The following is a 27,063-nucleotide window of genomic DNA, read 5'->3' as shown; positions in this document are numbered from 1 at the left end:
ACACACAGAGGCTGCGATTGGAAATAAAAGCATCCGCAGGAGATTATTCGGAGGGTCTGAAGCAAGCGACAACAAGATAGGCTAAGCAGGCCGAACGACCTCGAAGATTCTAGCAGGCAACATGTCTGCTCGAAGCAGAGCGTGCGAGAGAACTGCCACCCTCTACAGAATTCATGCTTGCATGCTTTTGTCATGCCATCTGGTAAGTATGTGGACGCAAATACTCGCGAGGAGACAGGCGTAGCTCTCTATGACCAGGAGCGTGGGACATGGTCTTCAACGCACATCACGATCAGGTATACTGGCTAGGATATGCATTCACTCTGTCCTTGCTGCCTCAGCCACCAAAGTGCATTGCATTGTTGCTTTGAGATGAATCATAATTTGCGTAAGCCAGTGAATATATAAGTAGCGGCATTCACGGAATCTCGTGTGGTGTTTATACTGATATGAACTGCCCCACAACAGATGCGTTTTACCAGAAAGCGTGACGAGAATCTGGTATTTATTCATCTCCACAGACTAACTAGATTACTCGACGTCAATGCAGTCGGCTTTCTGAAAACGAGTAATACCAACTGGTGGTAAACCCGCGTTCTTACGTTTCGAGGGGCTTACAAAGTCCACATCATCCTGGAAAAAGTACGTGGGGACGGTTTAGAACCAAGGTAAGATCAAGCGCTTATTACAATGCATCAATGATGGAAAACGGAGAAGGATCACGACGATTCAGCGTCTGCATTGCCCGAGTAAGTAAGCTTTACGCTAATGGCTGCTCCCGACGTGGATCGAAATATGCGGTCTGTGAGAGAGATACGATCAATTCATCGCGACGTTTTCCATGCTGTTTCGAATTCAGACTACGTCATACCACAATCGACAGGTCCTGAGATCGAGAGGCTATGCTTAGATACTAGGCACCGCAGCCGACTGGGCAGCACAGTTCCTGTAAGATCTAATAGAACCAACTTATTGCCAGTGAACGGTCACCGGTCTGCTGCCGATAATTCTGGTTGGTTGTGGTTGGCATATGTCACGGCCCAGTGCTTGAATCTACCTGGGGATATGTTATGTGAGACATTCGATTTCGGACGATCCTGTTCTGCCCAAAATAGACACGTGAATATCAATGGCAGAAGATACTGACTAGCGAAGATCAGCCATTCTGGTTGCCCAACCAGGAAAATGCGGGAAGAAAGAACAGAGATTGTCCTTGCGGACGGATTGAGACAACTCGAGTGGCTTCTGCCCAGTAAGACGTCTGTTGTTAACGGCCAAGGTCGCGTGAATAGCTAGCTAGCTCAATGGGAACGAAAACAGAAATACTTCACGGGGTGCCCATTGAGATGATAGATAAATGTGAGAGTTAACATAGGATTGACACTGACGAAGACTGAGAGGATGGGCACCCAAAATTGGAACATATGCTTCTGTCCCGGAAGGTTGAAGTGCAGGAAATCATCTGCTTGAATTGATCGATTCAATCGTGAATGCCTGTTGCTAGGATTGGTAGCTCGAGAATTTACGAGGACTCCATGGCTGCTTGAAAGGATTCATGCTCTGTACATCAAGAGGAACCAGAACAAGAATGTTGGACGGACATCCGAGGACTCCTCGGCAGGCAATTGCTGTGCGCCGATGGGTACTTCTTCTCTTAGGCACTCCGGATAGCTGGGCTGATCTTGGCAATAGAACACTCCGAGAAAGACTTGAGACACCCCCGAATAATGACTACCGATTTTTGCTCTCTCATCACAGCACATGCCTCAAGTTTCCTATCTCAGGAGCTGCAAAGCCAAGCACATTTCAATTGTCAGGAAGGCTGAAGACCTGGAATGATTGCGTTCGTATTTCTCGACCCAGTGGCTTGGCTCATATCGCTGATTCTGCAACACGTCTCCGCGAACGTGGAGTCGGGCAGGGAGATCATCACACAGAATTTCCCCAGATAGCCACAAGCGCGTCTCAAGTCGGGAAGATGCTCCCGGGACAGTTGGCTGACAAGGCGGGGAAACCCGTCAGAGCCTCTTGATTCGACGAATCGCTCTGCGAGACACGGAGCTGACTTGGGCAGTCAGACAGTGTCTCGTGCGATGTCTCAGCCGGCCTCTCAGCCCGTGGCGCTTGGCCCCGTTCGGCGAGGCAACGTCTCCAACCGGAGTCAAGCGCCGTGGATGAAGGCCATGTGGCTACCTGAGAGCCTAAACCGTAACAGAACAGGCGCGAAGGAAATCTGCGATCAGGACGAGGATGGTATTGTGATTATGGTGTTCGTTGGGCTGAGCGCGCGTGCTCTAGCGGAAGAACGTCTCAAACTGTGATCTACAGTGGAATCGTTTTCATGATGCTAAACATACTGCTAGGGAGTAGCCGAAAGTTCAATTTCCGTTCGCATGTTTGGGCTTTCGTTGGCATGTGCTGATACAGCGGCATATCCAACGATGCTGAGGCAGCGCAAACAGTAGAAGCACACTGTTTTGAGTACAGACAGGGAACTGATATAAATAGTTGGCTCCGTGGAATCAATTCGAAAGGAATCACCCAAGCCACAGTATATCGAAAGTTTACATCTCTCATAGTCAAGATGTCGTTCCCTTCTGATCAGTCTCAAGCCTCCATGGACACGGCTCTCTCGTCGCTTCAGAGCAGTCCTACCCAACCGGAATTCCCCAGGGGTCGAGTGCCAGGAAAGAAGAAGAGCAACAAGAGAAATCTTCTGTTGTTCTTCGATGGCACTGGCAACGAGTTTAGTGGAACTGAGAAGGACACTAACGTGGTCAAACTTCTGAGCATGTTGGATCGCAATCATGAAGATCAATTCCACTACTATCAAAGTAAGTCTCAACGACAGAACAGAACTTCGGTGACTGACGAGCTGCAACAGCTGGTATCGGTACTTACCAGGTTAACGAGCGATCTGTACACAAAGGACCCGCAGGAAAGCTGTGGGAAAAGTTCTACTCCTCTGTTGATCAAGGAGTTGGTTTGACCTTCGACGCCCACATCATGGCTGGTTACAGATTCTTGATGCGTTACTACGAGACTGTGAGTGACTTTACTGAGCTTTTGTTCACATGATATTGACTTAATTCGCAGGGGGATGACATTTACATGTTTGGATTCAGTCGCGGCGCCTACACGGCCAAGTTCCTCGCACGCATGGTCAACACCGTTGGGCTGCTTTGCAGGGGGAACGAGGAGATGGTGCCATTCGCATATCGCCTTTACGATCGCCACCTCGATGGTGAATTTCTCTGCAAAGACAACAAGAAGACCAAGAAGAAGAAGGAACTAGAAAAGCGCAAGAGCAACGGCGCAGTCGTGGAGCACAACCCTGGCCATGACAGCAATGACCAGTGCCATTCCAAGGAAGAGAAGCAGGAGGCTCAAGATGAGGAACAGCGCGTAAAACGCAACCACGTTTTACGTAAGTTTAGCAACTCCTTCTGTCGCAAAGAGGAGAACCGCGATACCGACAGGAAGAAGCAAAAGTTGGTCAACGTCAAGGTCCACTTTCTTGGTCTTTGGGACTGTGTCAACTCTGTGAGCGTCATGGAGCAGAAAGCCACCAAGAACGTCAAGGTGAAGGGAACCGCAGACATCATTCGCCATGCTGTCGCCGTTGACGAGCGCCGAGTCAAGTTCAAGGCAGCCCTGTTCCAGCAGGACAAGGACAAGCTGAAGAAACACGCCCACGAGGACATCAAGGAGGTTTGGTTTCCAGGAAATCACTGCGACGTTGGTGGAGGATATCATCCAGTTGACGACCTTCCCCAGAAGACCGGCGTCTTTACGTGGATGTGGAACAAGATGTTTGGAGAACAGAAAAAGCCGGCAAAACTCACGGGGCCAGATTGCTACGTGTGTGACGATTGTGGCCTGTGCAAGGACAAGCATTGCCATTTGTGCAATGAGCACCAGGGATGTGTGTTCAAGGAATGCTCATTGTGCAAGGAAGACCTGATCTGCAGGGATTCTACTCATACGAACAAAAAGCAGATCACGTTTGAGCCGTGCCAATTGAGCGACATTCCCCTTGCTTGGATGCTGCGAGAGCTTGAGCTTAAGGCTCCCAATATCCATTGGCAGACGGAGCAAGTTAGCGAGTTCAAGCATCGGTTGGAGCACAACAAACCAACTGCCATCAGTGGCGCCGTTCATGACACATTGAAGTTTGGATATGGTACTAGCAACCCCTTGATGGTTATGTTCTGGAACTTCCTGGGTAAGTTTGTCCCGAAACCGAGGGATGCTTTTCTGTACTCCTCTCTGATCCATCTGAACAGAACGTTTCCCTTTGATCACAAGGTGGGAGCGTTATCACACAGGCGTCGACAAAAACGGCAAGAATACATACGAGTGGAAGTGGGTCAGACTCCCTCTTAACAAAGGCTGCACGAGAGACATTCCAGACGACGCAACCCTTCACCACACTCTTTTCGACAAGCTCGTCAACGACCCTGATTACATCCCTAAGAACCAGCATGCAGGCGGCATGGAACAATGCTTGATCAAGCCCTACGCCGACAAGTCCAACGCCGACAAACTGTACGTCAAGGACATTGCTGATCACCCTGACCACTGCACGTACCAATTCATGAACGCGGATAAGACCAATGGCAAGGGACACCCACACCAACACGAGGTTGAGCTTCTTGGAGCGTAACGGCTTATTACATCATTTATTGATCACTCTTTCCTTTTGGTGCTTGTGGTCATGGGTTTATGACGGAGGGATAGGTTTATTGGACCCAAATTGATATCTGTATTTTGATGCTTTGTTATGTTGTATGTGAAAAGGGAGGGCCATCAAGAAACCTTCAGAACTGGGTCTAGCTAAATGCTATTGAATGGTGCATATACGAATGCAATGTACTTGATTCTTGCAGGAGGCCATGGGCTGGCTATTCATGATGTCCTAAATCTTCTCCGATCACAAGTATCGATGGTTCTGGTTCAACCTCCGGAAAGTCATCAGGCCTGGGAAGATTCTTGAACTTCAAAATTTGCTCTGAGATGCCATTCTGGTGCTGCCACTCTAAGATGGGTTCGTGCGCTACGCACTGCCTCTTGATATTGAAGTCAGGATACGGGTTCTCCTGGGTCTTCATCCAGTTGTGCGAAATGAGATCAAGGCTTGGATTGCATGTCAAAGCCTGCAAGATAATATCGACACAATGTGCCAGGTGAGCTTGATGTCGTTTGGGCGCCATTGAGCTTGTTCAAGAGTCAACATTGTGTAGTGGGTGAATGAGGTGGAATTGAACATACATATTTTTGTAAGCATTGCCGTAGTACTGCTGTTCCATTAGCGCCCTAGCCAAAGATGCAATGACAACAATTTGATATTTTCCACTTACGTAGTCCCAGTGGGCATATTTACGTATCGCGTTGAGACAATGCAGCTGGTGTTGCATGTCAATCTCGACCAGGTACTTGTCGGGGCCCACGCCCCAGTCCTCAGGGATAGACACAGAAATCTTTGGATCTTTGCCCATCTTTCTGAGTGCATCTCCCCTTACACCAAAATACTCGATGCGCGCCATGTCATCCCATGCTTTGTCGACCTCTTCGCTGGGCGGCTGTCGCCAAATGCGGGATGGAGTGTAGTCGTTGAACAGCGTTCCTTTTACTTCGACGGTCTCGAGCTTGATTGGAACGTCGTCGAGTATGGGACCTAAGAAGCGGCGTGAGACCAACATTCGCGAACAATAGTACGAACTTACTGTAAGGTGAAATCCGCTTCATAAGCCGAATGGGGTCATGCAGTAGTCTCCAAGAGACGAACAGCATTCCACACGACAAGATGAAGAAGAAAACATTGAGGATCGTGACTGCTTTCGAGCGATAGCTCCATACCTGCCTACTCGGAGGAACATGAGAGGGCCAGTCCAATTTCGATGACTCCAATCCTTAGCTCTCCTCAGCAAAAGTCGGCAGCAACAAGTGTTTGCTCACCTCATCCAAAAGGCTCTCGGCAGAGTCCTCCTCAAGGCCGTGGTGATAGATATCACTCATTTCTGCGAGTTGAGTTGAAAAGAAGAGTCTGCCGCAAGCGAAGCAAACGGGCTGTAGCAGAAGATTCTGGTTTTCCTGGCACGCCCATTGGGGTCAACGTCGGCAAAATCGCAGTACTCCGTAAGCGATGGCAAAATGAAGGATTCTGCCAAACTGTCCAGACCGAGTGAAGTCGTAAGATGAAATGTTTCCACCTGCCTGAAATCGAAAAGCCATCTAGATCCTTCACGTCCTGCATAAAGTGTAGGAACTCGCGGCTGCATGAGACGCATTGCCCAATCACACAATGCAGCTGAAGGATGCGCCGAGACCATCAGGATTATGCCAAGAAGTGAGATTTGACTACCAAACTGGACTTATTCAGCGACCAGGCAGTAAGCATGTGTGAGATGTCTTGATATAGTCCATTTCGCCGCATGAAAAAAGACAGAATATTGAGAATGAAGTTGTTTTGAGCAGCTCGGATAGGCCAATGAATGTCAATTTGGCACATGAAATCTGCTCACGATGAACTCTCAAACAGCTGAAGGATGAGCTGAAAGGCATTCAAGAAGAGGGGCAAAAGAAAAGACTGGCCTCTGACACCCCAAAAGCTCATCCTCCAGTAGAACAAGGCAGACTAGGGTGAAATGCAGATGGGGTAGAGCTTTCGGCTAGGGTGCGGTATGGACCCGCGATTTAGACATGAACTAAGTCTATTTAGCAACGTCCCTTGCTAAGCGTAGGATTCCACGCTTGCAGGTACCCCTTGTAAGTCCATCCAGCACCTGGGGGCGGCTGTCTACCTTCTCGATGGAGTTAGCCCAGAAGTCACGATCTCGGACTGTCTCGAAACGGCATGTAAAGAATGTGTTCAGTACGTCATGTGAAATATACGGCATGCCTTCATTGGCGTGAAGCTTCGAGTAGGATGGACGATGGATTTCGCGTCACATTGGCGACAATGGTATCATACACAGTCTAGTCCCACAAGGACCAAGTGCCACTTGGTTACGGGCACGTCGGGCGGAACGAGAACAGGCGCTTATCTTTGCGAAGGGGCAGCGGAATCCCTCTTCAGGGGTGAAGAGTGAAAGTATCTTGTATCAGATGATCAACTCAAAAAGTTGGAAGGCTTGAAGAGATGGTATAAAGCGACGACCGAAATAACCAGAAGTGGTCTTCATCAACTTAAAATCATCAAGCAGGTCACAACAACCTTGGAAGTCCCCAGACAGCCGGTCATCATACCAATTATTCATCATGCGTGTCCAAAGTCTTCTTGTCTCCGTCGCAGCTTGCGTCTCGTTCGCCTCTGCTGCGCCAGTTGTCGCCGAGGCGTATGGGCCTCCTACCAGCCCGGATGTCATCTCCAAGAAAGACACCGTGGAGGCGTACGGACCACCTGTCAATCCACATATCATCTCCAAAAAGGACACTGTCGAAGCGTACGGCCCGCCTGTGAACCCGCATATCATTTCGAAGAAAGACACAGTCGAGGCCTACGGGCCTCCTGTGAATCCCCACATCATTTCCAAGACAAAGAAGGATACCGTCGAGGCCTACGGTCCCCCCATAAACCCTCATATCCCGGCTGTGGAGGAGAAGCGCGAGACTGTCGAGGCATACGGCCCACCCATCAGCCCTCACATCATTAGCTAGACGGAATGATGTCTATTATGTTCATCAGGAGGTTAAGAAGCCCGAGAACCATGACAGCTTCAGGTCAGTGGTAGTCGCACGAGGGCAGAGTGGCTTCAGGAAGCTCTTGAGAAAGTTCAGCGTGTAGTTGGAAAAGGATATTCTAGGAACGGCTGCGATGAGTTTCAGAAGAATCAAAGAATACGAATTCGAGTCACAAAATACTAAAGTCAACATCGCATTCTGTCACTGACGAGACTACGGTAGTTCCGCTACTGTGAAGTTTCCTGTATATGCTCACGCCCTTCCTTTCATATCTGGCGAGATTTGCTAAGCTTGAAACAAACAAGTTGCGAATACTGCAACAAACCCGTGAGAGACAAAAGTACAAACATCCTCTGTGATTCGGCCATATAGACAGGTATCTTGGGGGCCGGTACCCAGCCGAAGCAAAAGCAAAACGTTCCGAAACCGAGAATCGAACTCGGGGCTATGCCTAGAGTCTCACGAGATGAGAGGGCATCATGTTGGCCACTACACCATATCGGATGTTATTGGATGAAAATCAATGAAGATTTTGCAACGATGTCCCAATGGTGGGAAAGGTGGATCAGCCCTAACCCGTCTTGCTGCACTTAACCGCCAAGACCCATCGACGACTCCAATTTGCATCTCCACTCTGCTTCTTTAGTGCCCCAGGTAGCAGCGCTTAACCAATATGCCGGGCTTTAGCACGGGCCGCTGGCTTTGGACTACTCACTGGGAGGTAATCGCCATTTGAATGAGGGGATTGACAATTAGATTGAGGTCTTTAAGGGTTTAAGAGAGTTGCAGTAGATGAACCGGTTGCTTTCAATGTGTGCTGAGGCCAGTATGCAATGTACTTCGGACTGTGACTTCCTACAGAGCGCCTCAGGCCCTTTCCTGTTAATGGAGTTCATGACCTTGAGTTCATGGCTTAATCATGGAAAGAGCCAAGACGACATAATTGCCGAGGAAACTACTTCCTACGTTATTTTTTCATGAACGACCCGAAACAACGCAAATTATGGGAAAGTGCCGTCTGCCTCACAGACCAGGTGTTCGTCGAAGAAGGTGCAAGGGAAGGTGAGTTTCCCCGCTGAACGGAAAGTCAACTAGATTCAAAGTGCCGACGCCCAATGACGACACCAATGTTCCCCAACGATATAACACTAGCGATCCTGAGTGCTGCGCTGTATGGACCTATCAGGCAGCCTACAAAATGTTGTTCAATCCTTTCACAGCCGTTGCTCGAATTTTGATGTGCAACTTCACCATTTTAATCCCACAGCAACATCAACCTGCTTTAGGATATTCACGCTTTGCTTTGAGCTTCGTCTGGACTCAGATGCACCTTTTCGGTACGCCGCCATTAAGTCTACGATGACATCAATGCTGACACCATCAGAGCAAAAGCTGGCTATTATGCCTGGTCACTCGACGGAAATCAAGCACCCTTCGAAAATCATGGTCGTTGGGGACTCAATGTCTCACGGCCGCGAGGGAGACTTCACCTGGCGGTACAGGCTATGGGAATGGCTCAATGAGGAGAATCTCAACTTTGAGTTTGTTGGTCCGTGCAACAGCACCTTCAAACCCTCGGAATCACAGACCTCGAGCCCGTCTCTGCTGGCGATAGAACAGTCAGATGAGCAATCGCCTGAGATTTGCAAGTTGATGGACAACGGTGGTTACGCAGACGGAGTGAAATTTGAATCTCAGCATTTCTCAGTTTGGGGGCAGCAAACAGGGCAATGCGCGGAGGCGATTCGCCAGCAGGTGGCAACGTACGAACCAGACTTGCTACTTGTTATGCTTGGCTTTAACGATATGGGATGGGGGGTCAGAGGCCCGGAAGACACTATCAAGGTCATGAAGGAGCTGCTCGAAAACGCCCGCTCTGCCAGTCCACGTTTGAAGTTTGCCGTCGCAAGTGTCCCTCAGCGAACCCCCACGAAAGACACCAAGCACTTGGCAAAGATGGTCGACACGTACAACAAATACCTGGAGCCATCGATCCACAGCTGGGATCATCGAGAATCTCCTGTTCGCTTGGCCAGAACACGCGAGATATACGACTGCTTCGATGGTAGCTACGACGGATTACATCCCAATGCCCTTGGCGAGTTCCAGATTGCTAGAGCATTCTCTCAAACTTTGGTGTATGAGTTCGGGATCGGCACTAAGGAACTCGTAATTCCACAGAAAATCCCAGAAAGACCGAGTCCTGTTCCGACGAACGTCACTGCAGTGTCCCAGCAAGATGCAATCATTGTCACATGGGACTACGTCTATGGCGCCCTGGGATATGACGTGAGATGCCGCTCCACCAATACTTCAGAGTGGGACGTTTGGCGCAAAGACACAAACAGACATGACACAAGGGGTATTGAGGATGGAGTTGAATACCAGTACCAAGTTCGCACAAACAACGGCCTCATGCGTGGCAAAGACGTCCTATCGGAGTGGTCACCTGTCGTTTTGGTTGTTGCTCGCACAGCCGTGACACTAGAAGGGGGAAATTCACCAGAGCTTTAGCGTCTTCAGTGTTCTTAGCAGGAACGGAGCATCCATAGCACCCCTCCCGCCCCCTATGTTGCAGTAGCAGATTTTGGATTGGTAGTCGCTACGCTGTATTAATTGGCATTGCTGTCTCGTACGCTATTGAACATCCCATATTGCTGTGACAAATGTCTCAATTCGGGTGGAGAATTCTAAGTGAAAGAAGTGCTGCATGAAGCATTATGCCCTTCTCATTATTATTCCTGCTATTTTCTTTGCTTTTGTAGTTCTTCTTTCGTGTGTGTCACCTTTAAGAGATGCAGGCATTTGGCCGAAATGCTGTTCGTGATGCCCAGGATAGTCTCACTGCTGGTCCGAAAGAGTAATTTCAATAGTTGCAATGGCATTTTTCGCTTCAGTGTCTCTACACTCGTAGCTATTCTCACGTTAGCCGTTGTCTCTGTTGTCGTCTCCGTTAACGTCCTTGCCGCCGCCCGTAATCGCTTCAACTAAACTCAGCTGTGACAACGAAGGTTTATAAACATAGAAATCATACACTAACAGCTCAATAAAAGATTCGGCGTTGATCACAGAGAATTTGAAGTTCTAGCGGTGCGCATTACCGATAGCGAGAGCGAGAGCGAAGTCCAGCATGACTCCATCGCTTAACCAACATTGAAAGCTTTGCTCATGGCACTGTGAAACGCGTCCTCTTCCCAATCGCATACAACATCAAGCATACTTTATCTTCAGCAAGAAAAGCAAAATGCAGTCCTCGAACGTGGTCGTGGTAATTGGATGCGGCGGCAAGGGCCTCCCCTGCGCCCGCCGTCTGGGCATCGGCCGACAGGTCCTCCTCGCGGATGTCTCGGCCGATAGGCTATCCATCGCTGCAACAGCCTTACTCAACGAAGGTTATTTCGTTCATACGGCACTCGTGGATATCTCGAGCTTCGAATCGGTGAAAGAGCTTGCGCAAAAGGCCTTTGTCGTAGGCCCCGTTGAGACGATTATCCTCGCCGCTGGCGTTGGTCCAGCGGCCGATCGCGCCCGCACCGTCTACGAAATCGACCTGCTCGGGACCATCAACGTTATAGATGCCTTCCTTCAAATTGTGCATGCTGGTTCCAACTTCGTCTGCATCTCTGGAATGGCGGGCCACCTTTGCCCACCTCTAGATCCTGCTTTTGAACGTCACCTCGCCACGGCATCGCGTGAACGGCTACTCGCGCATCCCGACTTCAACATCAATGAAACGGGCCCTCAAGGTGCGGCTGCAGCATACGGTCTATCTATGCGCGGGAAGCTGGTCCGGGTACAAGCATCTGCGGCGGCTTGGGGGTTGAGGGGGGCTAGGATCAACTCTGTCAGCCCTGGAGTGATTCCTGCTCGGACTGATCAGCGCGGGGTGGATGGATCCGTTGATAATCTAGTAAGGATATCTCCTGCTAGAAGGGCTGTGACGCCGGCAGACATTGTCAACGCGGTAGCATTTCTTGTCAATCCTGCGTCCTGCTTCATCACTGGTACTGATATCTTGGTGGACGGCGGCATTGTCTCCTCCATGAGGTGGAATACGGAGTGAGATTCTAGCATAATGGAGGAAAACCCGAGTGTTGAATAAGTATAGCAGTGGATAACCATGAGCGAAAGAAGTACTCGCATTGTGAGTACTGTCGTGAGACGAAGTTGATGAAATTGAGTTGTTTGAATTGCCAATGCCATTTGATGTGTTTTAGTGGTCTTTGAAAGGTTGATCGAGCCCGCTCGTAGCAGAGTTGCAGGGATCATGATCGCTTACATGTTGCAGAGGAGTTGTAATTGGTAGCTTGTCCCGATGATGCACGTGTGAGTGTGCCACAAAAGGCCGCGCACTTTGGCTGCCTGGCTGCCTAATCGTGCTACGTGCGAAGCTGACCATGTCATACTCTTCAAGAGACTCAAAGCTTGACTGAACATATTTGCATGTGATCTATGATCTAGGTAGATCGAACATGAAGTATTTAATTCGTCCATTATCTCTCGAGAACGCTCTCAGCACTCGCTGAACGGATGGCGCTCGGCCAAAGACGTTCGACTTCTTCGACACACTTGGCACAGAGGGCTGTCTCCTCTACTGCTCTGCATACGCCTCTCGACAGAAGCTCTCACCAGAAGGGATCAAAAGCTCACAAGCATCCCACGAAGATATCATCAGACGAGGCAAGCACCGCGTTGCTCAAGGGAAGGCCTTTGAGTATCATAAACTGGCAGAATCTGCCCTCAGTGGATGTGGGACCTGTGGAGCTGTTAGACTGATGCTTGATGAAGCTGAGGCACAACATTCATTATCTCTTTCTCCTTCTATAACAATCAGATGGATCGTCGGCCACAAGGGCACGCTGAAGGTCATGGCGCCAGACGGACAGGAGACATGCGTCAGAATCCTCAACCTTTCAAACTCGTGCAATACATTTCGACGGATGGACACAACCAATGGGATGGCAGGAGACACATCATCTTCTTTGAGCCTTCAACGCGCTCGAACCTGGATTGGAGACTGCGAAGCGAACCACAAGGAATGCGGCAAAGGGACCCAGCTGGAACTTCCAACGCGTCTCATCGACGTGACCGGGGTTTCAGACAACGGAATCGACGGCGTACGTCTTATGAACACAAGAGGGCAAAGAGGAACTTATATGTGCCTCAGTCACTGCTGGGGTAAGACCCCAATCAGGTCTAAAACGGAAAATGCAACTCTACAACAGAGGCTCGATTTTATTCCTTGGTCTTTGCTTCCTCCAAGCTTCTAGCAAGCAGTCGAGATTACGCGAAAGTTGAGAGTCCAATACTTGTGGATTGACTCTTTGTGTACAATTCAAGATAATTCTGCCGACTGGGAGAGGGAAGCTGCACAGATGGTCGACATCTATCGCAATTAATATGCAACCATCGCAGTCAGCTGGTCTCATGACTCAAAGGGAGGATGTTATTCCAAGACATCCCCACCAGTATGCTTCAAGATCAACAACCAAACCGGGGACGAATTCCTCATCGCGCTAGCTACAGGCGCAACTCGGAACTTGGCACAGCACGATAAGCTTCAACGATACTTCCCGCTTTTCAACAGAGCCTGGTGCCTCCAAGAGCGGCTTCTCTCTCGCCGGGTCATTCACTGCAACTACGGAGAGCTTGCATTCGACTGCGGGAAGGGTTACACATGCGAGTGCGGTGGTAAACAGCACTATGATTGGGATAACGTCGTTGGTCTTTCCGGCACGTACACTCCACTGCGTTCGAGATCGAAGTATGTGGCATTGTTGAACAACCGCACGACCACATCATCATCAGCCCTCCACGCAGAAAACGGGAAGATCGACCCTTATGAGAGGTGGCATCGAGTAGTAGGCGAGTACACCTGTCTTAATCTCACCAAGACCTCGGATATGCTGCCTGCACTCTCTGGTCTAGCCCGTGAGATGGCTGAAATCACAAAAGATACCTTTCTCGCAGGGCTTTGGAGAAATAATCTGGAGCAAGATTTAATGTGGCATGTGTCGACCGTGGCAAACTGGCGGGAACAACGCGAAACAATTTTGCGTCGGAAGTGGATCGCGCCGTCTTGGTCGTGGGCTTCGACGGGGAGCGGATGCAAAGTCGAATATCCCATATTCAATGGAGCTGAAATTCTTGATTACAAGACTACCGGAATTTTGAAGACAGCAAAAGTCACTTGCCCACCGCGAGACCCTGATCCAACTGGCGCAGTGTCGTACGGCCGCCTTGAGGTGAAAGCGTGCCGGATGCCTGTCTTCATCCAGAAGCCTTGTTCACGGTGGGACATGAAGAGACGCTGGACGAATCGCGTTTATGGGAAATTCCTTCTCTACGCTCGTGAAGACAATCGGGGATGGCAACAGAACTGCGTTCCCCCTAATGGAGAACCTCCGCCTGAGTTCGGTCCTGCAAGATCATCTCTATGGGTAGACCCGACAGTCGAAAAGCTAGAGAAGAGTTTCATCTGCAGACGGAGTAAAGGCCAGCATTACAACTCTGGGTTTTGCACCCACTGCTCTTTTCTTCCGGCAGCACTTTTGTACATCAGGGGAATGAGGACGGACAAGAACCAACTGACTTTGACTAGGACGCGAGACTTTTTCATGGTGGTGACCCAAGACCCCGAAAGCTCTGAGGGCGCATCCATACGGGTTGGAACACTGGAAGTCATTTGCGCGGATCAGTCGGGAAGGGACCACTGGTTTGAAATTGTCTGGAAGTCTAACATGCTATCCGAGACAGAAATAACCATTCTGTGATGCAGATCTCTGTTCTTGGATTGGACGTGAGAGAAGATGAGATCTTGTCGTTAAGGGTCGTTAGGTAGTTTACAAAGGCGATATCTGTCTCCCACGGGATCTATGCTCTCGGTGATTTTATGTTACAAATTGCAAGCTCGCGCCTCCATTTGACTTTCACGAGCGAAAATCAACTCAAGGGTGCTGGCCTGACTCGAAATTGGGCTCTTGCAGCAGGTCCATCATGGCCTGGTTGCTGTACAAGAAGTCCTCCAGCTGGGCCGCATTCGTCATCCACATCATTGGGTTCCCGGGCTTCATCAGCCCCTCGTCCATCGAGTCCCCTCCCATACCCGACATCACAGTGCCCCCCGCCATTTGAGATGTCTGGCTCGTATTTTGAGAAAAGTCCATCTCATGTTGATGCTGCGGTTGTGGCTGAACCTGCTGATTTCCGCCATTGCCTCCTTTTGCAGGGAATCCAAGGGCAGCAAGATAAGCGTCCATCTCAGCGCTCGCCTGTGTCTGTTGCGCCTGTGGCGTGGACGTTCGGAATTCGACAAACCGGAGAGCGACACTGTAGAGCACCTGGAATAGGCGATGCATCTTGTGCGCCGCATCGGAGAGAGTGTTTGCTTCCTGAAGGAAGAGGATGAAGCCATGTAAGCGAGCCAAGTCTTGCTGATCTTGCGTCTCGATAACTTGGCAGAAGAGCACAATGAAGGGTATGAATGGGGCGAACATGATAGTCCTGCAATAGTGTCAGCAGCGACCCGTAGTAGCTTGAGATTGAGAAGCTAACCAGTGGATGTAAGTCGCAAAATAGACATCATGAGACTTCCGCATGACCGAAACACACTCTTGATGTTTCTCAAGAGCTGCTCTAGCGGCCTTTATGCACTCAGGGCTGAAAGTCGTGGGAGAACCTTCAGCGCGCGGTGCAGCTCTGTATACCATTGTCAACATTGACAGACGAAGAACCGAGTCAGATATGAGACAGAAATCGACGAAAGCCCCTTCCACCATTTCTCGGGCCCTGTCACCCCATTTGGCCTGCTATGAGAGTCAGTGTTGTCCAGCTTCGGCAATATGTCTAAATACTCACATTCGCCTCTTGTGTCCGCGTTTCCACGTCATGGAGCATGGAAACAAGCTCATGCACGCGAGTCTGTCGGACATGGTAAGGCTGTGCCATTGAGTCTGGACTGTACAACATTTCATAGATCTTTCCCTGGCACTTCGCGGTGTGGATCCATAGGACGTAGTACGGTAGTAGAGGGTCCTCCAAGGGGTCCTCTAATGAGGGCTCTGGCATGGTGATGTGCCAGTCAGGAATTGTTGACGCACGACCCAAGCGAAGTGACAGGCTCTTGTCGATATAGTAGACGTTCCAGAAGAGGAATTGGTGCCAGTGCATGCCGCGAACCCTGGGTTTGCCGTCATCTTTGGTGTTCTTCAGGCACTCCGCTCTGTGGTAGCCCAAAGTCTGACATAATTCTGAGGCTTTTGATGCCAGCGTCCATGCGAGTGATGGTTTTGAAATCTCGACGGCGTGGAATGTCTGGTGTAATTAGCGATTGCGCGTGGGAGAAACGAACTCAGTTGACTCACTCCGAATAGAAGAGCTACAATTACGTCGGCAGATGCTGGCAAGTGAAGTGGAAGGTTCGACAAGCTGGTCTCCAGATTTGTCCTACACATTCTCGCGTACTCTTGGTACTCTTTCTTATCTTCTGGTGAGATTTGTGCAGCGTAGTCGGTGAAAAGTGAGTAGAGACCGCCGTTGACAGTGATGAAGTCGTATTCGGAGTGGTTTTCTGAGAAGTAGACATTAAGACAGAGGTCTGGAAATCGGCGGGTTGGCAAGAAGTCGTAGATCCATGCCATTCCAGAGAGTCGTTGGCCTTCACCTCGCATGAGTCAATCCCTCGTTGAACATATGTCGGGAAGGAGACTTACTCTTTGCAACGCGAATGGTGTTTACAGCTTTCTGAATGGGTGGCAACTCAAGACCCTGGATGCGTTGCCTTTGTATCGGCTTTGCATGAGGATATGTCATCTCTCCCGCAACTGGCTGCTGCTTGAGAGCTGTGACGATTTGGGATAGCGCTTCCAGAGTCTCACCCAAGTCGAGACTTGAATCTTGCAGTGACTTGGTGCTCACCACTTTCTGAAGGAACTCCGTCGCGAATACCGAGTGGGCCGCCAGAGAGGATTCTCCTTCAACAACCGCGCTCGACTCTTCGTCTGCCTGAAGAGCGTGGCTCGATGGCGTATTTGTTGATGTAGGAGGCCCATCTTGGGAGAACAGTGACATTCCCTCCGTAGGCGGTGTTCCCAAGACTCCACCTGACCTATCACTGCTGGTCGTTCCAGCCGAGGGGTTGACCTTCATATCATGAAGGAGCCTGATAACCGTCTCGAGTCGACGGTCAATCTGGTCAATCTTCCTTTCACTGTAGCACGCAAGTTATCATCATGTGCGTCACAGTAGCACGTTCACAGAAAAGCAAGCTCAAAGTAGATTTCGCTTTGCCGAAGGTGAGATCGTTGTTGCAGGCGGGATCGACTTACTATTGTGGGGTGATGAGGATTCTAGTCCTTTTTTCTTTGGGCTTGTTGTCTGCATGGGCACACTCGATCTTGGCATGAGTGCAATAAGAACAAGGTGATTCTCTATTGCATCGGATCTATGCATGAACTAAGGTGAGCATTCGTTCTTGAGTGACCGGTCGGTGCTGTCAAGTCTGACGTGATGCCAAGCAATGATGCACATCGTCGTTTCTGGGCATGTGGGCTGGTCCAAAACATCAGCTGTTTGTATATCAACTCACTTTTCTTGCTCTACAAGCGTCGCACTAGACTCCAAATCAGCGCTTTATCTTCACGAGCAAACCAGCAACTACCTACTGCTCTGCGAATAGTAACTTGTTGATTAGCTGAGGTCGGCTCAGGCGCCTCTTCGGGGCCATCATCTGGGGCATCTTCATGACCGCTGGCGTCTAGTTGGCTGTCGTCCATGCTGTAATCCTTCGCGTCTTGCTTCCCCAGGGGCGTGTAATAGTGGCACTCGATCAGTGGGGGTCGCCAATCGGAGGATTGCCAGTCAATATGAATGTTCGCGTACCGTGGGAGCCGATTCAAATCCGCAAGACTGGAAGCAACCTGCGTTTTGTCTTCGGGGGAGGAGAGGTCGGGGCCCGAAATATGAGAAGGCAGCACAGTTTGTGTCTTCGACCGTTCTAGGAAGCATCTGTCCATATGTCGTTATTTTAGTTTTATTTCTTTTGCGCCCTGGGTTTCGGAGGCCGCGCGACCCGTTTCTGTCCGCGGCGCCCCAGTAAGGGATATATTGCCCAGATTGGGGAATTAATGGGGCTTCCGGCATTCTCGTTGCACAAATGATCCTTGTATTCTGACATAAGTTGTGAGATTTTCGTCAAAGCGCTAAAATCGTTGATATTTTTGCGCACGTTTTCACACTCATTCGAGTTAGCAATCTATCTCATATTCGTTCTAGCCTATAAAACTGCTCGAAACCCAGATCTCGTGTTCGGCAGTGAGTCACGATGGCTCTTCTATCAGCAACATAGTTTGCATTCTATGTACACAATCGGCTGTCCTCCGATCCTGCCATTGTCCTCTAAGCGAATTGACAAGACAGCTGCTGAGGAGTTGCAGTAACTCCCATGGCACGCAGAGAGTTGAGAGCATACTCGCAGTGGGTTGGCGAGGTGAAGTGAATCTGGTCGTGGAAGAGGTACTTGCGGGCCGAGTACTGGCAGTTAGGCGAAGTGTAGTCGGGATTGGGTGGGCTAGACATTGTGAACAAAACGTTAGCCGATGTTTCAATGACAAATCTTTCAGTATGAAGACTCGGTGCCGTTGCCTGAGATGCAATCGACATGTCGCAAAATTTGGAGACTTACACAAACTCGCCAATGGGCCCAACATCGGCGCAGTATCCGGAACGATCCAGGTATCCCGCGGTAGGTCCAGTCCTCAATGCACCGCTCTTGATGTCACGGAGAGTCTGAGTGAAGTCCGGAGAGAAGATGGTGATCTGTCCACGGTACTTGGTGTTGTTGTTGAGCTCGTTGATCAGAGCTACGACAGCCGTCTGGTAGTTGCGAGCAAAGTCGGCAACCTTGGCAATGTCGGTTGCACCGCGGCTCTGGATGAGGGGAATGAGCTCCGCGGGCAGGACAGAGAGAAAAATGAAGTTGCGGGCACCAGCATTGTAGATCTTCAATTTCCATTAGCGATCGATGCTGCGATTAGGCTACCTTGATGGGATTACTTACCTGGTCGAACTTGGTGCGGATTGTGCCAATCAGGTTGGTGATGAGTTGAGGCTGGTTGGTGGTGTTGTATGTGTTGAGTACATCGTTTCCGGTGTTGGAACCAAGGAAAATGAACAGAGAGTCCCTGGATGAGGCATTGCCTGCTAGTCGAGCAGCCGAAAAGACGTTGGCGATGTTGGTGATCTGGTCATTCCAGTTGATGATAGGGTTGAAGCCTAAGACCGAAGTAGGCGTGGCATAGCGGCTGTCGGTAACGGCACCTGGGAAAGCGAATTTATTGAGGTTGACATTGTTCGCTCCTCGTGCGTTGACAATGTAGTTGATGTGGTTGGGACCGTTGGCAGTCGTGCTGTAGCTCCTGAAGCCCAACTCCGTCACTATGCGTACTTGCTCTTTTTTCAGTCCCTAACTTACAGCGGACCGGAGCCAATGTAATCAATGGACGCTCCAGCAGTCCAGATGTTGCGGATTGTGTTGAAGCCTCCCCAATTTGCTCCTTGTGCGTCGGCTCCGCCAGTAAGCAACGCGGCGCACAATACAAGTGAAGTGTAACACTTGGCAAACATCGTATTTCTTGGAGGCGTTCCGAAAGCTGAATGGAGTAATCAAAAGAAAGAAACGAATGTGATCTTAGCGTGAGAACTTAGTCAGAGTACTGCTGGTGAGTTGATGGAAAAAAAGTCTGGATCCAGCTGGAAACAAGAGGTCTTTATAAACATCACCGAGTGCATTCAATGAGAGCTTACAGGCACGGCGGTTTGGATTGGACTCAAGTCTAGACCGTGATCCTGCATGTCGGGTTCATGTTGTCATCAGACTCTGTGCTTCAAAACGGGCGCGGGTATTCTTGGATTTGCACCGCATGCCGCACCTCTCACCCAGACAACAAGATTACTTTCTGCCTAGCACACGAATACCGATCCAGAAATGCAGCTGCGCTTAGCTTGTCGTATGTTCCTCTGGGGTCGCGCAAGACCGTCCGAGATTCTTAGTCTCTCAGTAGCTCGTGTGGGGTGGTTGGCCCGGGCTCTGAGAGACGGGACGGAGGCGCGAGCAGTAGCGGCCGTCCGAACCAGCTTCAACTTCGAATTTAGACAAAGCATAATGCTATTCGCCCGTCCGAAGTTTTCCATGCCGTAATTCGCGTCATTGTAAATTGTATTCAGATGACATAGCCTCCCTGATGCAGGGGGAAACTAACAATTCAATTCAACAGACTCTGGTAGTGATTGGGCGACGTTTTAGTATCTTCCAGTGATGAGAAAGTCCCACACTATTACCCAAAAAGCTGTGAATTCAGCCTTCCTTCTTCTTCAAAGCCCCAGTTGATTCCCTAAACTTGCTGCCTTCCACGTGCGCGGCGTCGGTGCGCGGCGCGGGATGTCAACAATGAGCTCGGATCAAAGCAGAGCCTCTTGCGCGACCGAATGCTTTGCCTAATTCCTTCGCGGACTTTGATATATATCCGAGCAACAGTAAAATCTTGAGTTATTGGGAAACATTCCCCGATACACCAATGACACTGGCATGCAATTTTGATCCAGTTGGTGATACTTGGCTTCAACCGTAGGATGCTGCTTGGCCCAGCGATGACATCATTTGAATTAGGCTACAATCAATTTTTAATCGAGTACCTCAGATTCTTCGACAGATTGGATGCATGTCTATGAGCGGAGCTTCTATACCACAATAAGCCACTTGTAGTCACCGGACAACGCCATCCCTCGGTTTCATAGCACTTGCTTCTCTTGGAGAGATCTGAAGCCATACTCCTCAACGGGGACCTCGTTAGCCGGCGGCTCCCATTTCACCGCAAGCGCCATCAATCCTGACCATGAAAGGCAGAACACGAAGATGTTCAACATCCAGACTCCCCAGGCCGTCTCTGGGTGAAACAGATGAGGCATGCCTGGTGCCAGACGCTGCGCTTTGTCAACCGTCGGCCGCATCTTCTCCTCATATTGATCAAAGGCGGCTTGCAAGTCGTTCGGGAATTGTGTGATGGCGCCCGCCAAGTTGTAGGCGCCGTTCAGTGCCAGGGTCGTTCCCATGCCTGACAAGGGACTCGCGCAGTACCCTGCATCTCCCAGGAGAACAACTCTGCCTTTGCTCCACTTCTCCATTTTGATCTGGCTGATGGTGTCGTAGTAGAAGTCATCAGTCGCCATCATTTCCTTGATAATCCGATCAGTCTCCCACCCCAGACCTTCAAAGTATTCCTTGAGAATCGCTTTTTGCGCTGCAGTGCTTCCCCCTTTTCTCTCTGCAGCTGCCCGAAGTCTGTCATCTTGGTCGTTGACAATGGCCATGAAGACCGTCGTCCGGTCCTTCAAACCTGACGGACGGATCATGATTCCACGGCGGCCTTCGGCATGGAACCACCGGCGCCATTCCGAATCTGTGGGGCCGCGCGGCATACTGAAGAAACCGCCGTACATGCTGAGTCTGTTCATCCTGTCCTCGTCACCTTCTTGCCCCCAAGCCAGTTTTCGGGTCTCGCTTTGGAGACCGTCAGCTCCAACAACGATGTCGAAAGTCCGTCTTTCACCACTCTTCGCGAAGTGGGCATGGACTTTGTCGCCATCCTGTTCCAGCTGATCCAGGTAGTCCCCGAAGATGTACTCAATCCCGGCCCCACCTTCATCTTGCACCGCCTTGCTAACCTCCCGACTCTTCTTGTACAATAAATCTGCCATCCGGCCCCTCAGAATCTCGATGTCGCTTGTGGGGGTTTGCGTCCTGCCGCTCTTGTCGGCCCCGAAAGAGGCCCATATTTGGTCATTTCTATCGACGAAATGTACGCCTTCTTCGCCTGTGGTGGCACCACGTATGGCGGCTTCGAGTCCGAGTTTGCGGATGATGGTCACCCCCGCACCTCGAACATCGATGTTCTGGCCCTGAGGACGGAAAACTGGTGCTCTCTCCAAGATCGTGGTGCGAGGTTTCTCAGACGCCGGTGTCTCAGTGAGTAAGAGAAAAGTGGCAAGAGTCGGCCCGGCGATGCTACAGCCGACGATGAGAATCTCCAGGGGCGCCATGATAGTGTGGTGCAGGCAGTTGCTCCTCTGTAAAGCTGGGTACGAATACTAGATTTTTGATGGCTGACTTTGATGTCACGGAAAGGACTCACGCAGACGGTAAAATATCCGTTCTAATGCCAACATCTACTCAGACAACAGGACAGCTTTCACACGAAAATCTGATACGTCATGAGGCTGGAATCCTTTCAACACGGCAACTTTCTGCCGCACGCTGACATGGCTTACATTCTTATCTCACATACTGTAACTGCAAAACACGTGGCTACTCGTGCTTTGCCCGTCACTGTTAGTTTTCGCGCCCGTTTGCATGGCGATCGCTCTGGTGCGCTAACACATCGGTTTTAGTTACATGTCCCCTCAAGATCGCTGAAGGGGCCTGTATGTCAGCACTTGCAGCGTTTTCGACCGATGCCTTCCAACGCGGTGCATCGGACTGTAGTCATGCCTCGCTGGACATTGTGTGCAGATGAAACTGAATTACATTTATCATGGAATTGCAAATCCAGGTACTTGAAAAAGCAGATGTATCTTTGAGAACTCGAGGCTCGTGTTCTCCTACAGTATCTCAATCACTACCTAAGAAATGCCCTTCAACGGTCAGTCTTGGGCGACCTTGATCGCAACCTTCCCCACAAAACCCTGCCTGAACAAAGCTTTGTAGGCCTTCTTCGCATCTTTCCATTCAAACACCTCAGCGACCGGCGGCATGATGTTGTTCTTCTCGACGAACGCACTCATCTCCTGGAACATCCCCAGACTCCCAAACATCAGGCCTCGGACTGCGAACCAAGTCAGTCGGTGTTGCGCTAAGGATTGCCCTAAACCTACTTGTCTTCGCGCCAAAAACAAGATCGGGTATCAGATCATGTTTTTCGGAGCCGGACAGGAACCCAATAGCCGAGACTAGACCATCTTGACGAAGCGCACGAAGGGATTCGGCGATGGTCGCGGCTCCTACGACGTCAACAACATGGTCTGCCCCTCGTCCTTCCGTGACTTTGAGAACGTCTTGGCTCCAGTTGGGGTTGTTTTGGTAATTGAAGACATGCGTCGCCCCGAGTTCGCGAAGGAGATCAAGTTTGTCCTCTGAAGTTGAGAAGGCAATAGTCACCGCCCCAACTGCAGCAGCAATCTCGAACCTGTCAGTGTCTTTGCCCACCAGATACAAGCAACCTGAGCACAACTCACCTGCAGCACTGCGATACTAACACCGCCGGTGCCCTGGATGACCACAACATCTCCCTTCTTCAGATACTGAGGGCCCCCAAAGAGCGTATTCCAGGCGGTGACGTACGGTCCACTGAGGGATGCGGCCTCTTCGAAATTGAGATTCGATGGCATCGGCGCGAGCGCGTCTTCGTCGAACACAGAATACTGTTGCAAAACTCCATCCATGTCGCCTGATCCGCCGCCAACTTTGTTGTTGAAAGTTGCAGCAGTCTGACCAGCTTTCCAGGTTGTGTTGGTTGCGTTGATTACTTTGTCACCGGGCCTCCATCGCGACGAGTTGGAGTTGACCTCAATAACGACACCAGCGCCATCGCTCAGGGGTACAAGGCCTTCCACAGGGCTACCGCTTGCGTAGCGGGGGTCAGATGTCAAGATTAGTAGATCCCGATAATTGAGGGTTGCTGCATGGATCTGGACGAGGATTTGACCTTCCCCTGGCATCAGCTTAGGAACTGTTTCCAGTGAGAGGTTCAGGTCGATGCCTTCTTCGGTCAGGCCTCCTTGGATATTCTTTCGGATTCTCCATGCTGCTGCTAGACGTTCGGCCATCTCTCCAGTTTTGCGCGTACAATGAAAAGTAACTATTTGAACGACTTAGAAACCGGGAACTTGGATGTCTTTTATATAGTTATGGTGCACTCTTGCCGCTCTTCCCATTCAGTTCAACTTCGGTATTCTCTTGACGTGGAACGGCCCCGCGCCACCTCTATTGGAGTGGATTTCTAAGGTTGATTGCATAATCCAGGTTCCACGGCGAGAGAAAAAGAATTTTTACATCGTGCACGCTTTCTTTGGTTGTGTCGTTACATGGCAGGATTTGTGAGTGACAACGTTGACGGATATCGTGACTGAGTCAGCTTCCATCGCCGCGCATTTGTTTTCTAATTATCTGGTCTGTTTAGCCTATTCAGGTGCACAGCTGTCATCGGATCAACTGAGTTACCACTTATTTCTCCCCAGCCATACCTATCACGTGAGAAGAGGCATTTTCTAATTAGTCCGAACGCGACCGCGAAAACCGAGTTCGAGGTGATCGCTGACATCGCATATCCTCCAATGAAGTTGGAAGTTGCATGAAGGCCAATCGCTGGCCGCATGTTCAGGTGCTGATGCAGACTACGCCGCGTGCTGCCCAGTCTAAGCAGCCTGATCAGATGATGCTTCTCACCCCCGCCCAGTTGTCACGAAAGCCTCTTCTCTCCTGCATCAAAGTCATCATAGAGAGACGGGTGGCGGTTAGGCCATCGTGGAAATCGACACCACAATGGAGGCGGCTGGTCTTGCCTCTAGTATCCTGACATTCATCGACATTTCCTTCAAGATCGTCAAAGGCGCCCATGAGCTCTACAAATCTGCTTCTGGTTCGACTCCGGAAAACAACCACATCGCCAACGTTGTCCTGGATCTGGAGAAAGCTTCTGGCTATTTGAGCATCTCTCAGTCAGAAAATAAGGATACAGGACTTCAAAGCCTTGTGGCTCAGTGTCAAAGCTTATCACGCGACTTACTTGAGCTTCTGGATAAGCTTCAGGTCAAAGACAAGACTCTCTTCAAAAGCTTTGCTGCTGCCTTTGCAAATACTCGCAAGCAAAAAGACATTGCCTCGATCGAACATCGTCTGGATCAATACAGGCAGCAGATTTTGCTTCGTCTCAGCCTTCTTTTCTGGTATGTGTTATTCCATACATAACTCTGGTAAAGAGTGGATGCAGCAGCTAACATTGGTTTCAGTCAAAGTCAGGCACCGATTCACGCGCAGCTCGAGGCGATTCGAAAAGAAAGCAACCGATTAGAGAACAAGCATGCGTCGGAATTAGAAAAGACGCACGCCAAGATGGAAGAGATCATAGAAGCTTTAAGAGGCCAGCAAACCGATGCGAGGCCAAATGCCACTCTTAACCGGACAAAAGAGTCGAATCAAATCTTCGATGTCGTCAAATTTCGTGGAACAGGAAGGGGACCAACTGCACCCGATATAGCCGTGGAAGGCGAAGCTTTTCGACTCAATTCACAAAGATCAGATGCATCGGGCGGACTTGCAGATCTTGCCAACATCTTGAGCGGGCTGAAGCCGTTGTATGAAGCTATACGAAACGAAAACAGCGTCCTCAGCTTTTTATACTTCGATGATATGTTTCGCAGGGAGGATACCGTACGAGACGCATCAGCTGAGACGTTTGCCTGGATGGTTCAAAAGCCCAACCCTTCAGACGTCGAACTCAAACAGGATGGCAGTTCGTCGGATGGCGAATCACGAAGACAGGGGGCTGCCAGTGACGAAACAAACGGACTCGGGCTCGGGGCAAAGCCACAGTTCCGAGAATAGCGATGTCGAAACCAGCGACGAGGACACCTTCACACGCCAAGAGCGTCGAAGAAAGCTCGAAGAAGAAAATTTGCAAAGACCAATGACCTCGGAGAGCTTTCTGTCTTTCTTGACTGCGATCGGAGGCGGTTCGTACTTCATCACAGGAAAGGCAGGCTCTGGAAAATCTACACTCATGAAGTTTCTGGCCAATCACCAACGAGTAGCCAAACATTTAGCAAATTGGGCAGGCGGAAAAAAACTCATTCAGGTTAACATATTCTTCTGGAATTCCGGCACAGCCTTGCAGAAGTCATTGGAAGGTTTTTATCGCACCATATTGTTTCATACCTTGCGACAGAGCCCCGAGCTTATCGAAGAAATCTTCCCTCCATTTACGGGCACTTATTTGACCGAGTCGAACGCGAAGAGGTCTCCAAATCTCGTCCAAGCCTTCGATCGATTAGTTCGGGTCGGGGTGTGTTCGAATCATGCCTTCTGCTTCTTCATCGATGGTCTTGACGAATACGAAGGGGACACACTAGATCAGAGGGACCTTGCCGGCAAGCTACTGTCATGGTCGCGGGCAGATAATGTCAAAATTATCTGCTCGGGCAGGCCCTATACGGCATTCTTAGATGTCTTCCAATCAAATAACCCTTTCGTCAAGCTAGAACATCTCACCCGGGCAGATATCCTGAACTTTGCCCTCTCTCAATTTGAGCATCATCTGGAAGATACGGCATTTGATGGAGTTCGATCCGCTTGTATCGAACAGGCAGAAATGATCACGGACAAAGCAGAGGGAGTGTTTCTCTGGGCAAGCCTTGTCGTGAGGTCTTTGCTCAATGTTGCCTTGGATTACGAGGACGAAACCCAAATTGTCCGACTGCTGAATGAGTGTCCTACGGACCTGAATGGCCTCTTTAGGAGAATTTTGAGCAATATCAACAGTTCGAAAACGCTCAGACTAAGATCAAACTTCATTTTCAATCTGGTTGTCCAATGGTGGTCCGAGAGCTTCGGTGTCAATGTCCTTACCCTTACGTGGCTGTCGGAATTCAATTGGTTCCAGACTGCTTCCGAATTTCCGTTCAACGTACGCAAAAATCCGTACGATGAACAAGAAATCGATAGAAGAGTCTCTATTGCTCAAAAACAACTTCACCTACTGACACAAGGGTTACTTGAAGTTGAAAACCCCAGACTTCGCCACCGCGCACCGTTCTTTGCGTCTCGAATCGGCTTTTTCCATCGAAGTGTCGAAGACTTTCTCAAGAACGAATGGCTGCCAAAATTGGATTGTGGGCCTTTCGAATCGATTCAAGGCCAAGCAGAAGTATTCTGTCGGCTTAAACTTACCGAGGTGAAATTTGCTCCTCGGACAATTTCTCAGGCAACAGGGCACAGTTACAACTACGACATACTCCATATGTATAAACATTTCTTTGACACTTTGTCGACGTTGAGGTTGAAGTACGGTTACCAAGTACCTCTGAAATACATTGAATATATCGAGAAGAACGGCTGTGGCAATGTGACGGAGGACGAAATTCTTCTGCCCACTCCTTCGAATACAGGTGGCTCATCTATACCAGTCTGGCTAGCAGATGTAAGGTCCCAGAACATTCGAAGGCTTGAATCCATGGAAATGAACATACGAGTCCGGCTGTCCATTTTACATATGGCAATAGTATATGGCGAAGAAGAGTACGTGCGCTGGCGTTTAGCCTCTTCGAATCCGGATT

General features: G+C 50.0%; 9 protein-coding genes across 9 annotated transcripts; 4 read left to right on the top strand and 5 right to left on the bottom strand.

Moving 5' to 3' along the window:
• Positions 1-2,584: 2,584 nt before the first annotated feature.
• CGCA056_v008677 (Uncharacterized protein) lies at positions 2,585-4,666 on the top strand (the record flags this gene model as incomplete). Its single annotated transcript, XM_037323924.1, has 4 exons — positions 2,585-2,834; positions 2,885-3,045; positions 3,097-4,225; positions 4,287-4,666. 4 exons carry the CDS (start codon positions 2,585-2,587, stop codon positions 4,664-4,666), a joined length of 1,920 nt encoding a protein of 639 aa, XP_037177914.1.
• Positions 4,667-4,904: 238 nt separating this feature from the next.
• CGCA056_v008676 (uncharacterized protein) lies at positions 4,905-5,702 on the bottom strand (the record flags this gene model as incomplete). The annotated part of the gene is made up of 3 exons (XM_037323923.1): positions 4,905-5,217; positions 5,272-5,297; positions 5,361-5,702. The coding sequence occupies 3 exons, from the start codon at positions 5,700-5,702 to the stop codon at positions 4,905-4,907; spliced, it is 681 nt and encodes a 226-aa protein (XP_037177912.1).
• A 1,558-nt stretch (positions 5,703-7,260) lies between these two features.
• Positions 7,261-7,659, top strand: CGCA056_v008675 (uncharacterized protein; the record flags this gene model as incomplete). The annotated part of the gene is made up of 1 exon (XM_037323922.1): positions 7,261-7,659. One exon carries the CDS (start codon positions 7,261-7,263, stop codon positions 7,657-7,659), a length of 399 nt encoding a protein of 132 aa, XP_037177911.1.
• A 1,222-nt stretch (positions 7,660-8,881) lies between these two features.
• CGCA056_v008674 (uncharacterized protein) lies at positions 8,882-10,197 on the top strand (the record flags this gene model as incomplete). Its single annotated transcript, XM_037323921.1, has 2 exons — positions 8,882-9,020; positions 9,068-10,197. The coding sequence occupies 2 exons, from the start codon at positions 8,882-8,884 to the stop codon at positions 10,195-10,197; spliced, it is 1,269 nt and encodes a 422-aa protein (XP_037177910.1).
• A 730-nt stretch (positions 10,198-10,927) lies between these two features.
• On the top strand, positions 10,928-11,746 carry hsdA-1 (3-alpha-hydroxysteroid dehydrogenase/carbonyl reductase; the record flags this gene model as incomplete). Its single annotated transcript, XM_037323920.1, has 1 exon — positions 10,928-11,746. The coding sequence occupies one exon, from the start codon at positions 10,928-10,930 to the stop codon at positions 11,744-11,746; it is 819 nt and encodes a 272-aa protein (XP_037177919.1).
• Positions 11,747-14,630: 2,884 nt separating this feature from the next.
• On the bottom strand, positions 14,631-17,425 carry CGCA056_v008672 (putative transcriptional regulatory protein; the record flags this gene model as incomplete). The annotated part of the gene is made up of 7 exons (XM_037323919.1): positions 14,631-15,186; positions 15,238-15,488; positions 15,541-15,996; positions 16,047-16,339; positions 16,395-16,891; positions 17,270-17,293; positions 17,346-17,425. The coding sequence occupies 7 exons, from the start codon at positions 17,423-17,425 to the stop codon at positions 14,631-14,633; spliced, it is 2,157 nt and encodes a 718-aa protein (XP_037177918.1).
• Positions 17,426-18,078: 653 nt separating this feature from the next.
• CGCA056_v008671 (uncharacterized protein) lies at positions 18,079-19,305 on the bottom strand (the record flags this gene model as incomplete). Its single annotated transcript, XM_037323918.1, has 4 exons — positions 18,079-18,250; positions 18,365-18,681; positions 18,740-19,097; positions 19,154-19,305. 4 exons carry the CDS (start codon positions 19,303-19,305, stop codon positions 18,079-18,081), a joined length of 999 nt encoding a protein of 332 aa, XP_037177917.1.
• Positions 19,306-20,469: 1,164 nt separating this feature from the next.
• CGCA056_v008670 (Uncharacterized protein) lies at positions 20,470-21,777 on the bottom strand (the record flags this gene model as incomplete). Its single annotated transcript, XM_037323917.1, has 1 exon — positions 20,470-21,777. One exon carries the CDS (start codon positions 21,775-21,777, stop codon positions 20,470-20,472), a length of 1,308 nt encoding a protein of 435 aa, XP_037177916.1.
• A 600-nt stretch (positions 21,778-22,377) lies between these two features.
• CGCA056_v008669 (Zinc-type alcohol dehydrogenase-like protein) lies at positions 22,378-23,559 on the bottom strand (the record flags this gene model as incomplete). Its single annotated transcript, XM_037323916.1, has 3 exons — positions 22,378-22,559; positions 22,609-22,912; positions 22,969-23,559. 3 exons carry the CDS (start codon positions 23,557-23,559, stop codon positions 22,378-22,380), a joined length of 1,077 nt encoding a protein of 358 aa, XP_037177535.1.
• Positions 23,560-27,063: the final 3,504 nt, after the last annotated feature.

This window comes from Colletotrichum aenigma, assembly GCF_013390185.1.
Source record: "Colletotrichum aenigma strain Cg56 chromosome Unknown KSG_Cg56_contig05, whole genome shotgun sequence".
NCBI classification, from domain to species: domain Eukaryota; kingdom Fungi; phylum Ascomycota; class Sordariomycetes; order Glomerellales; family Glomerellaceae; genus Colletotrichum; species Colletotrichum aenigma.
The sequence above is the reverse complement of the archived record's forward strand: the minus strand, read 5'-3'. Positions and strand labels throughout refer to the sequence as shown.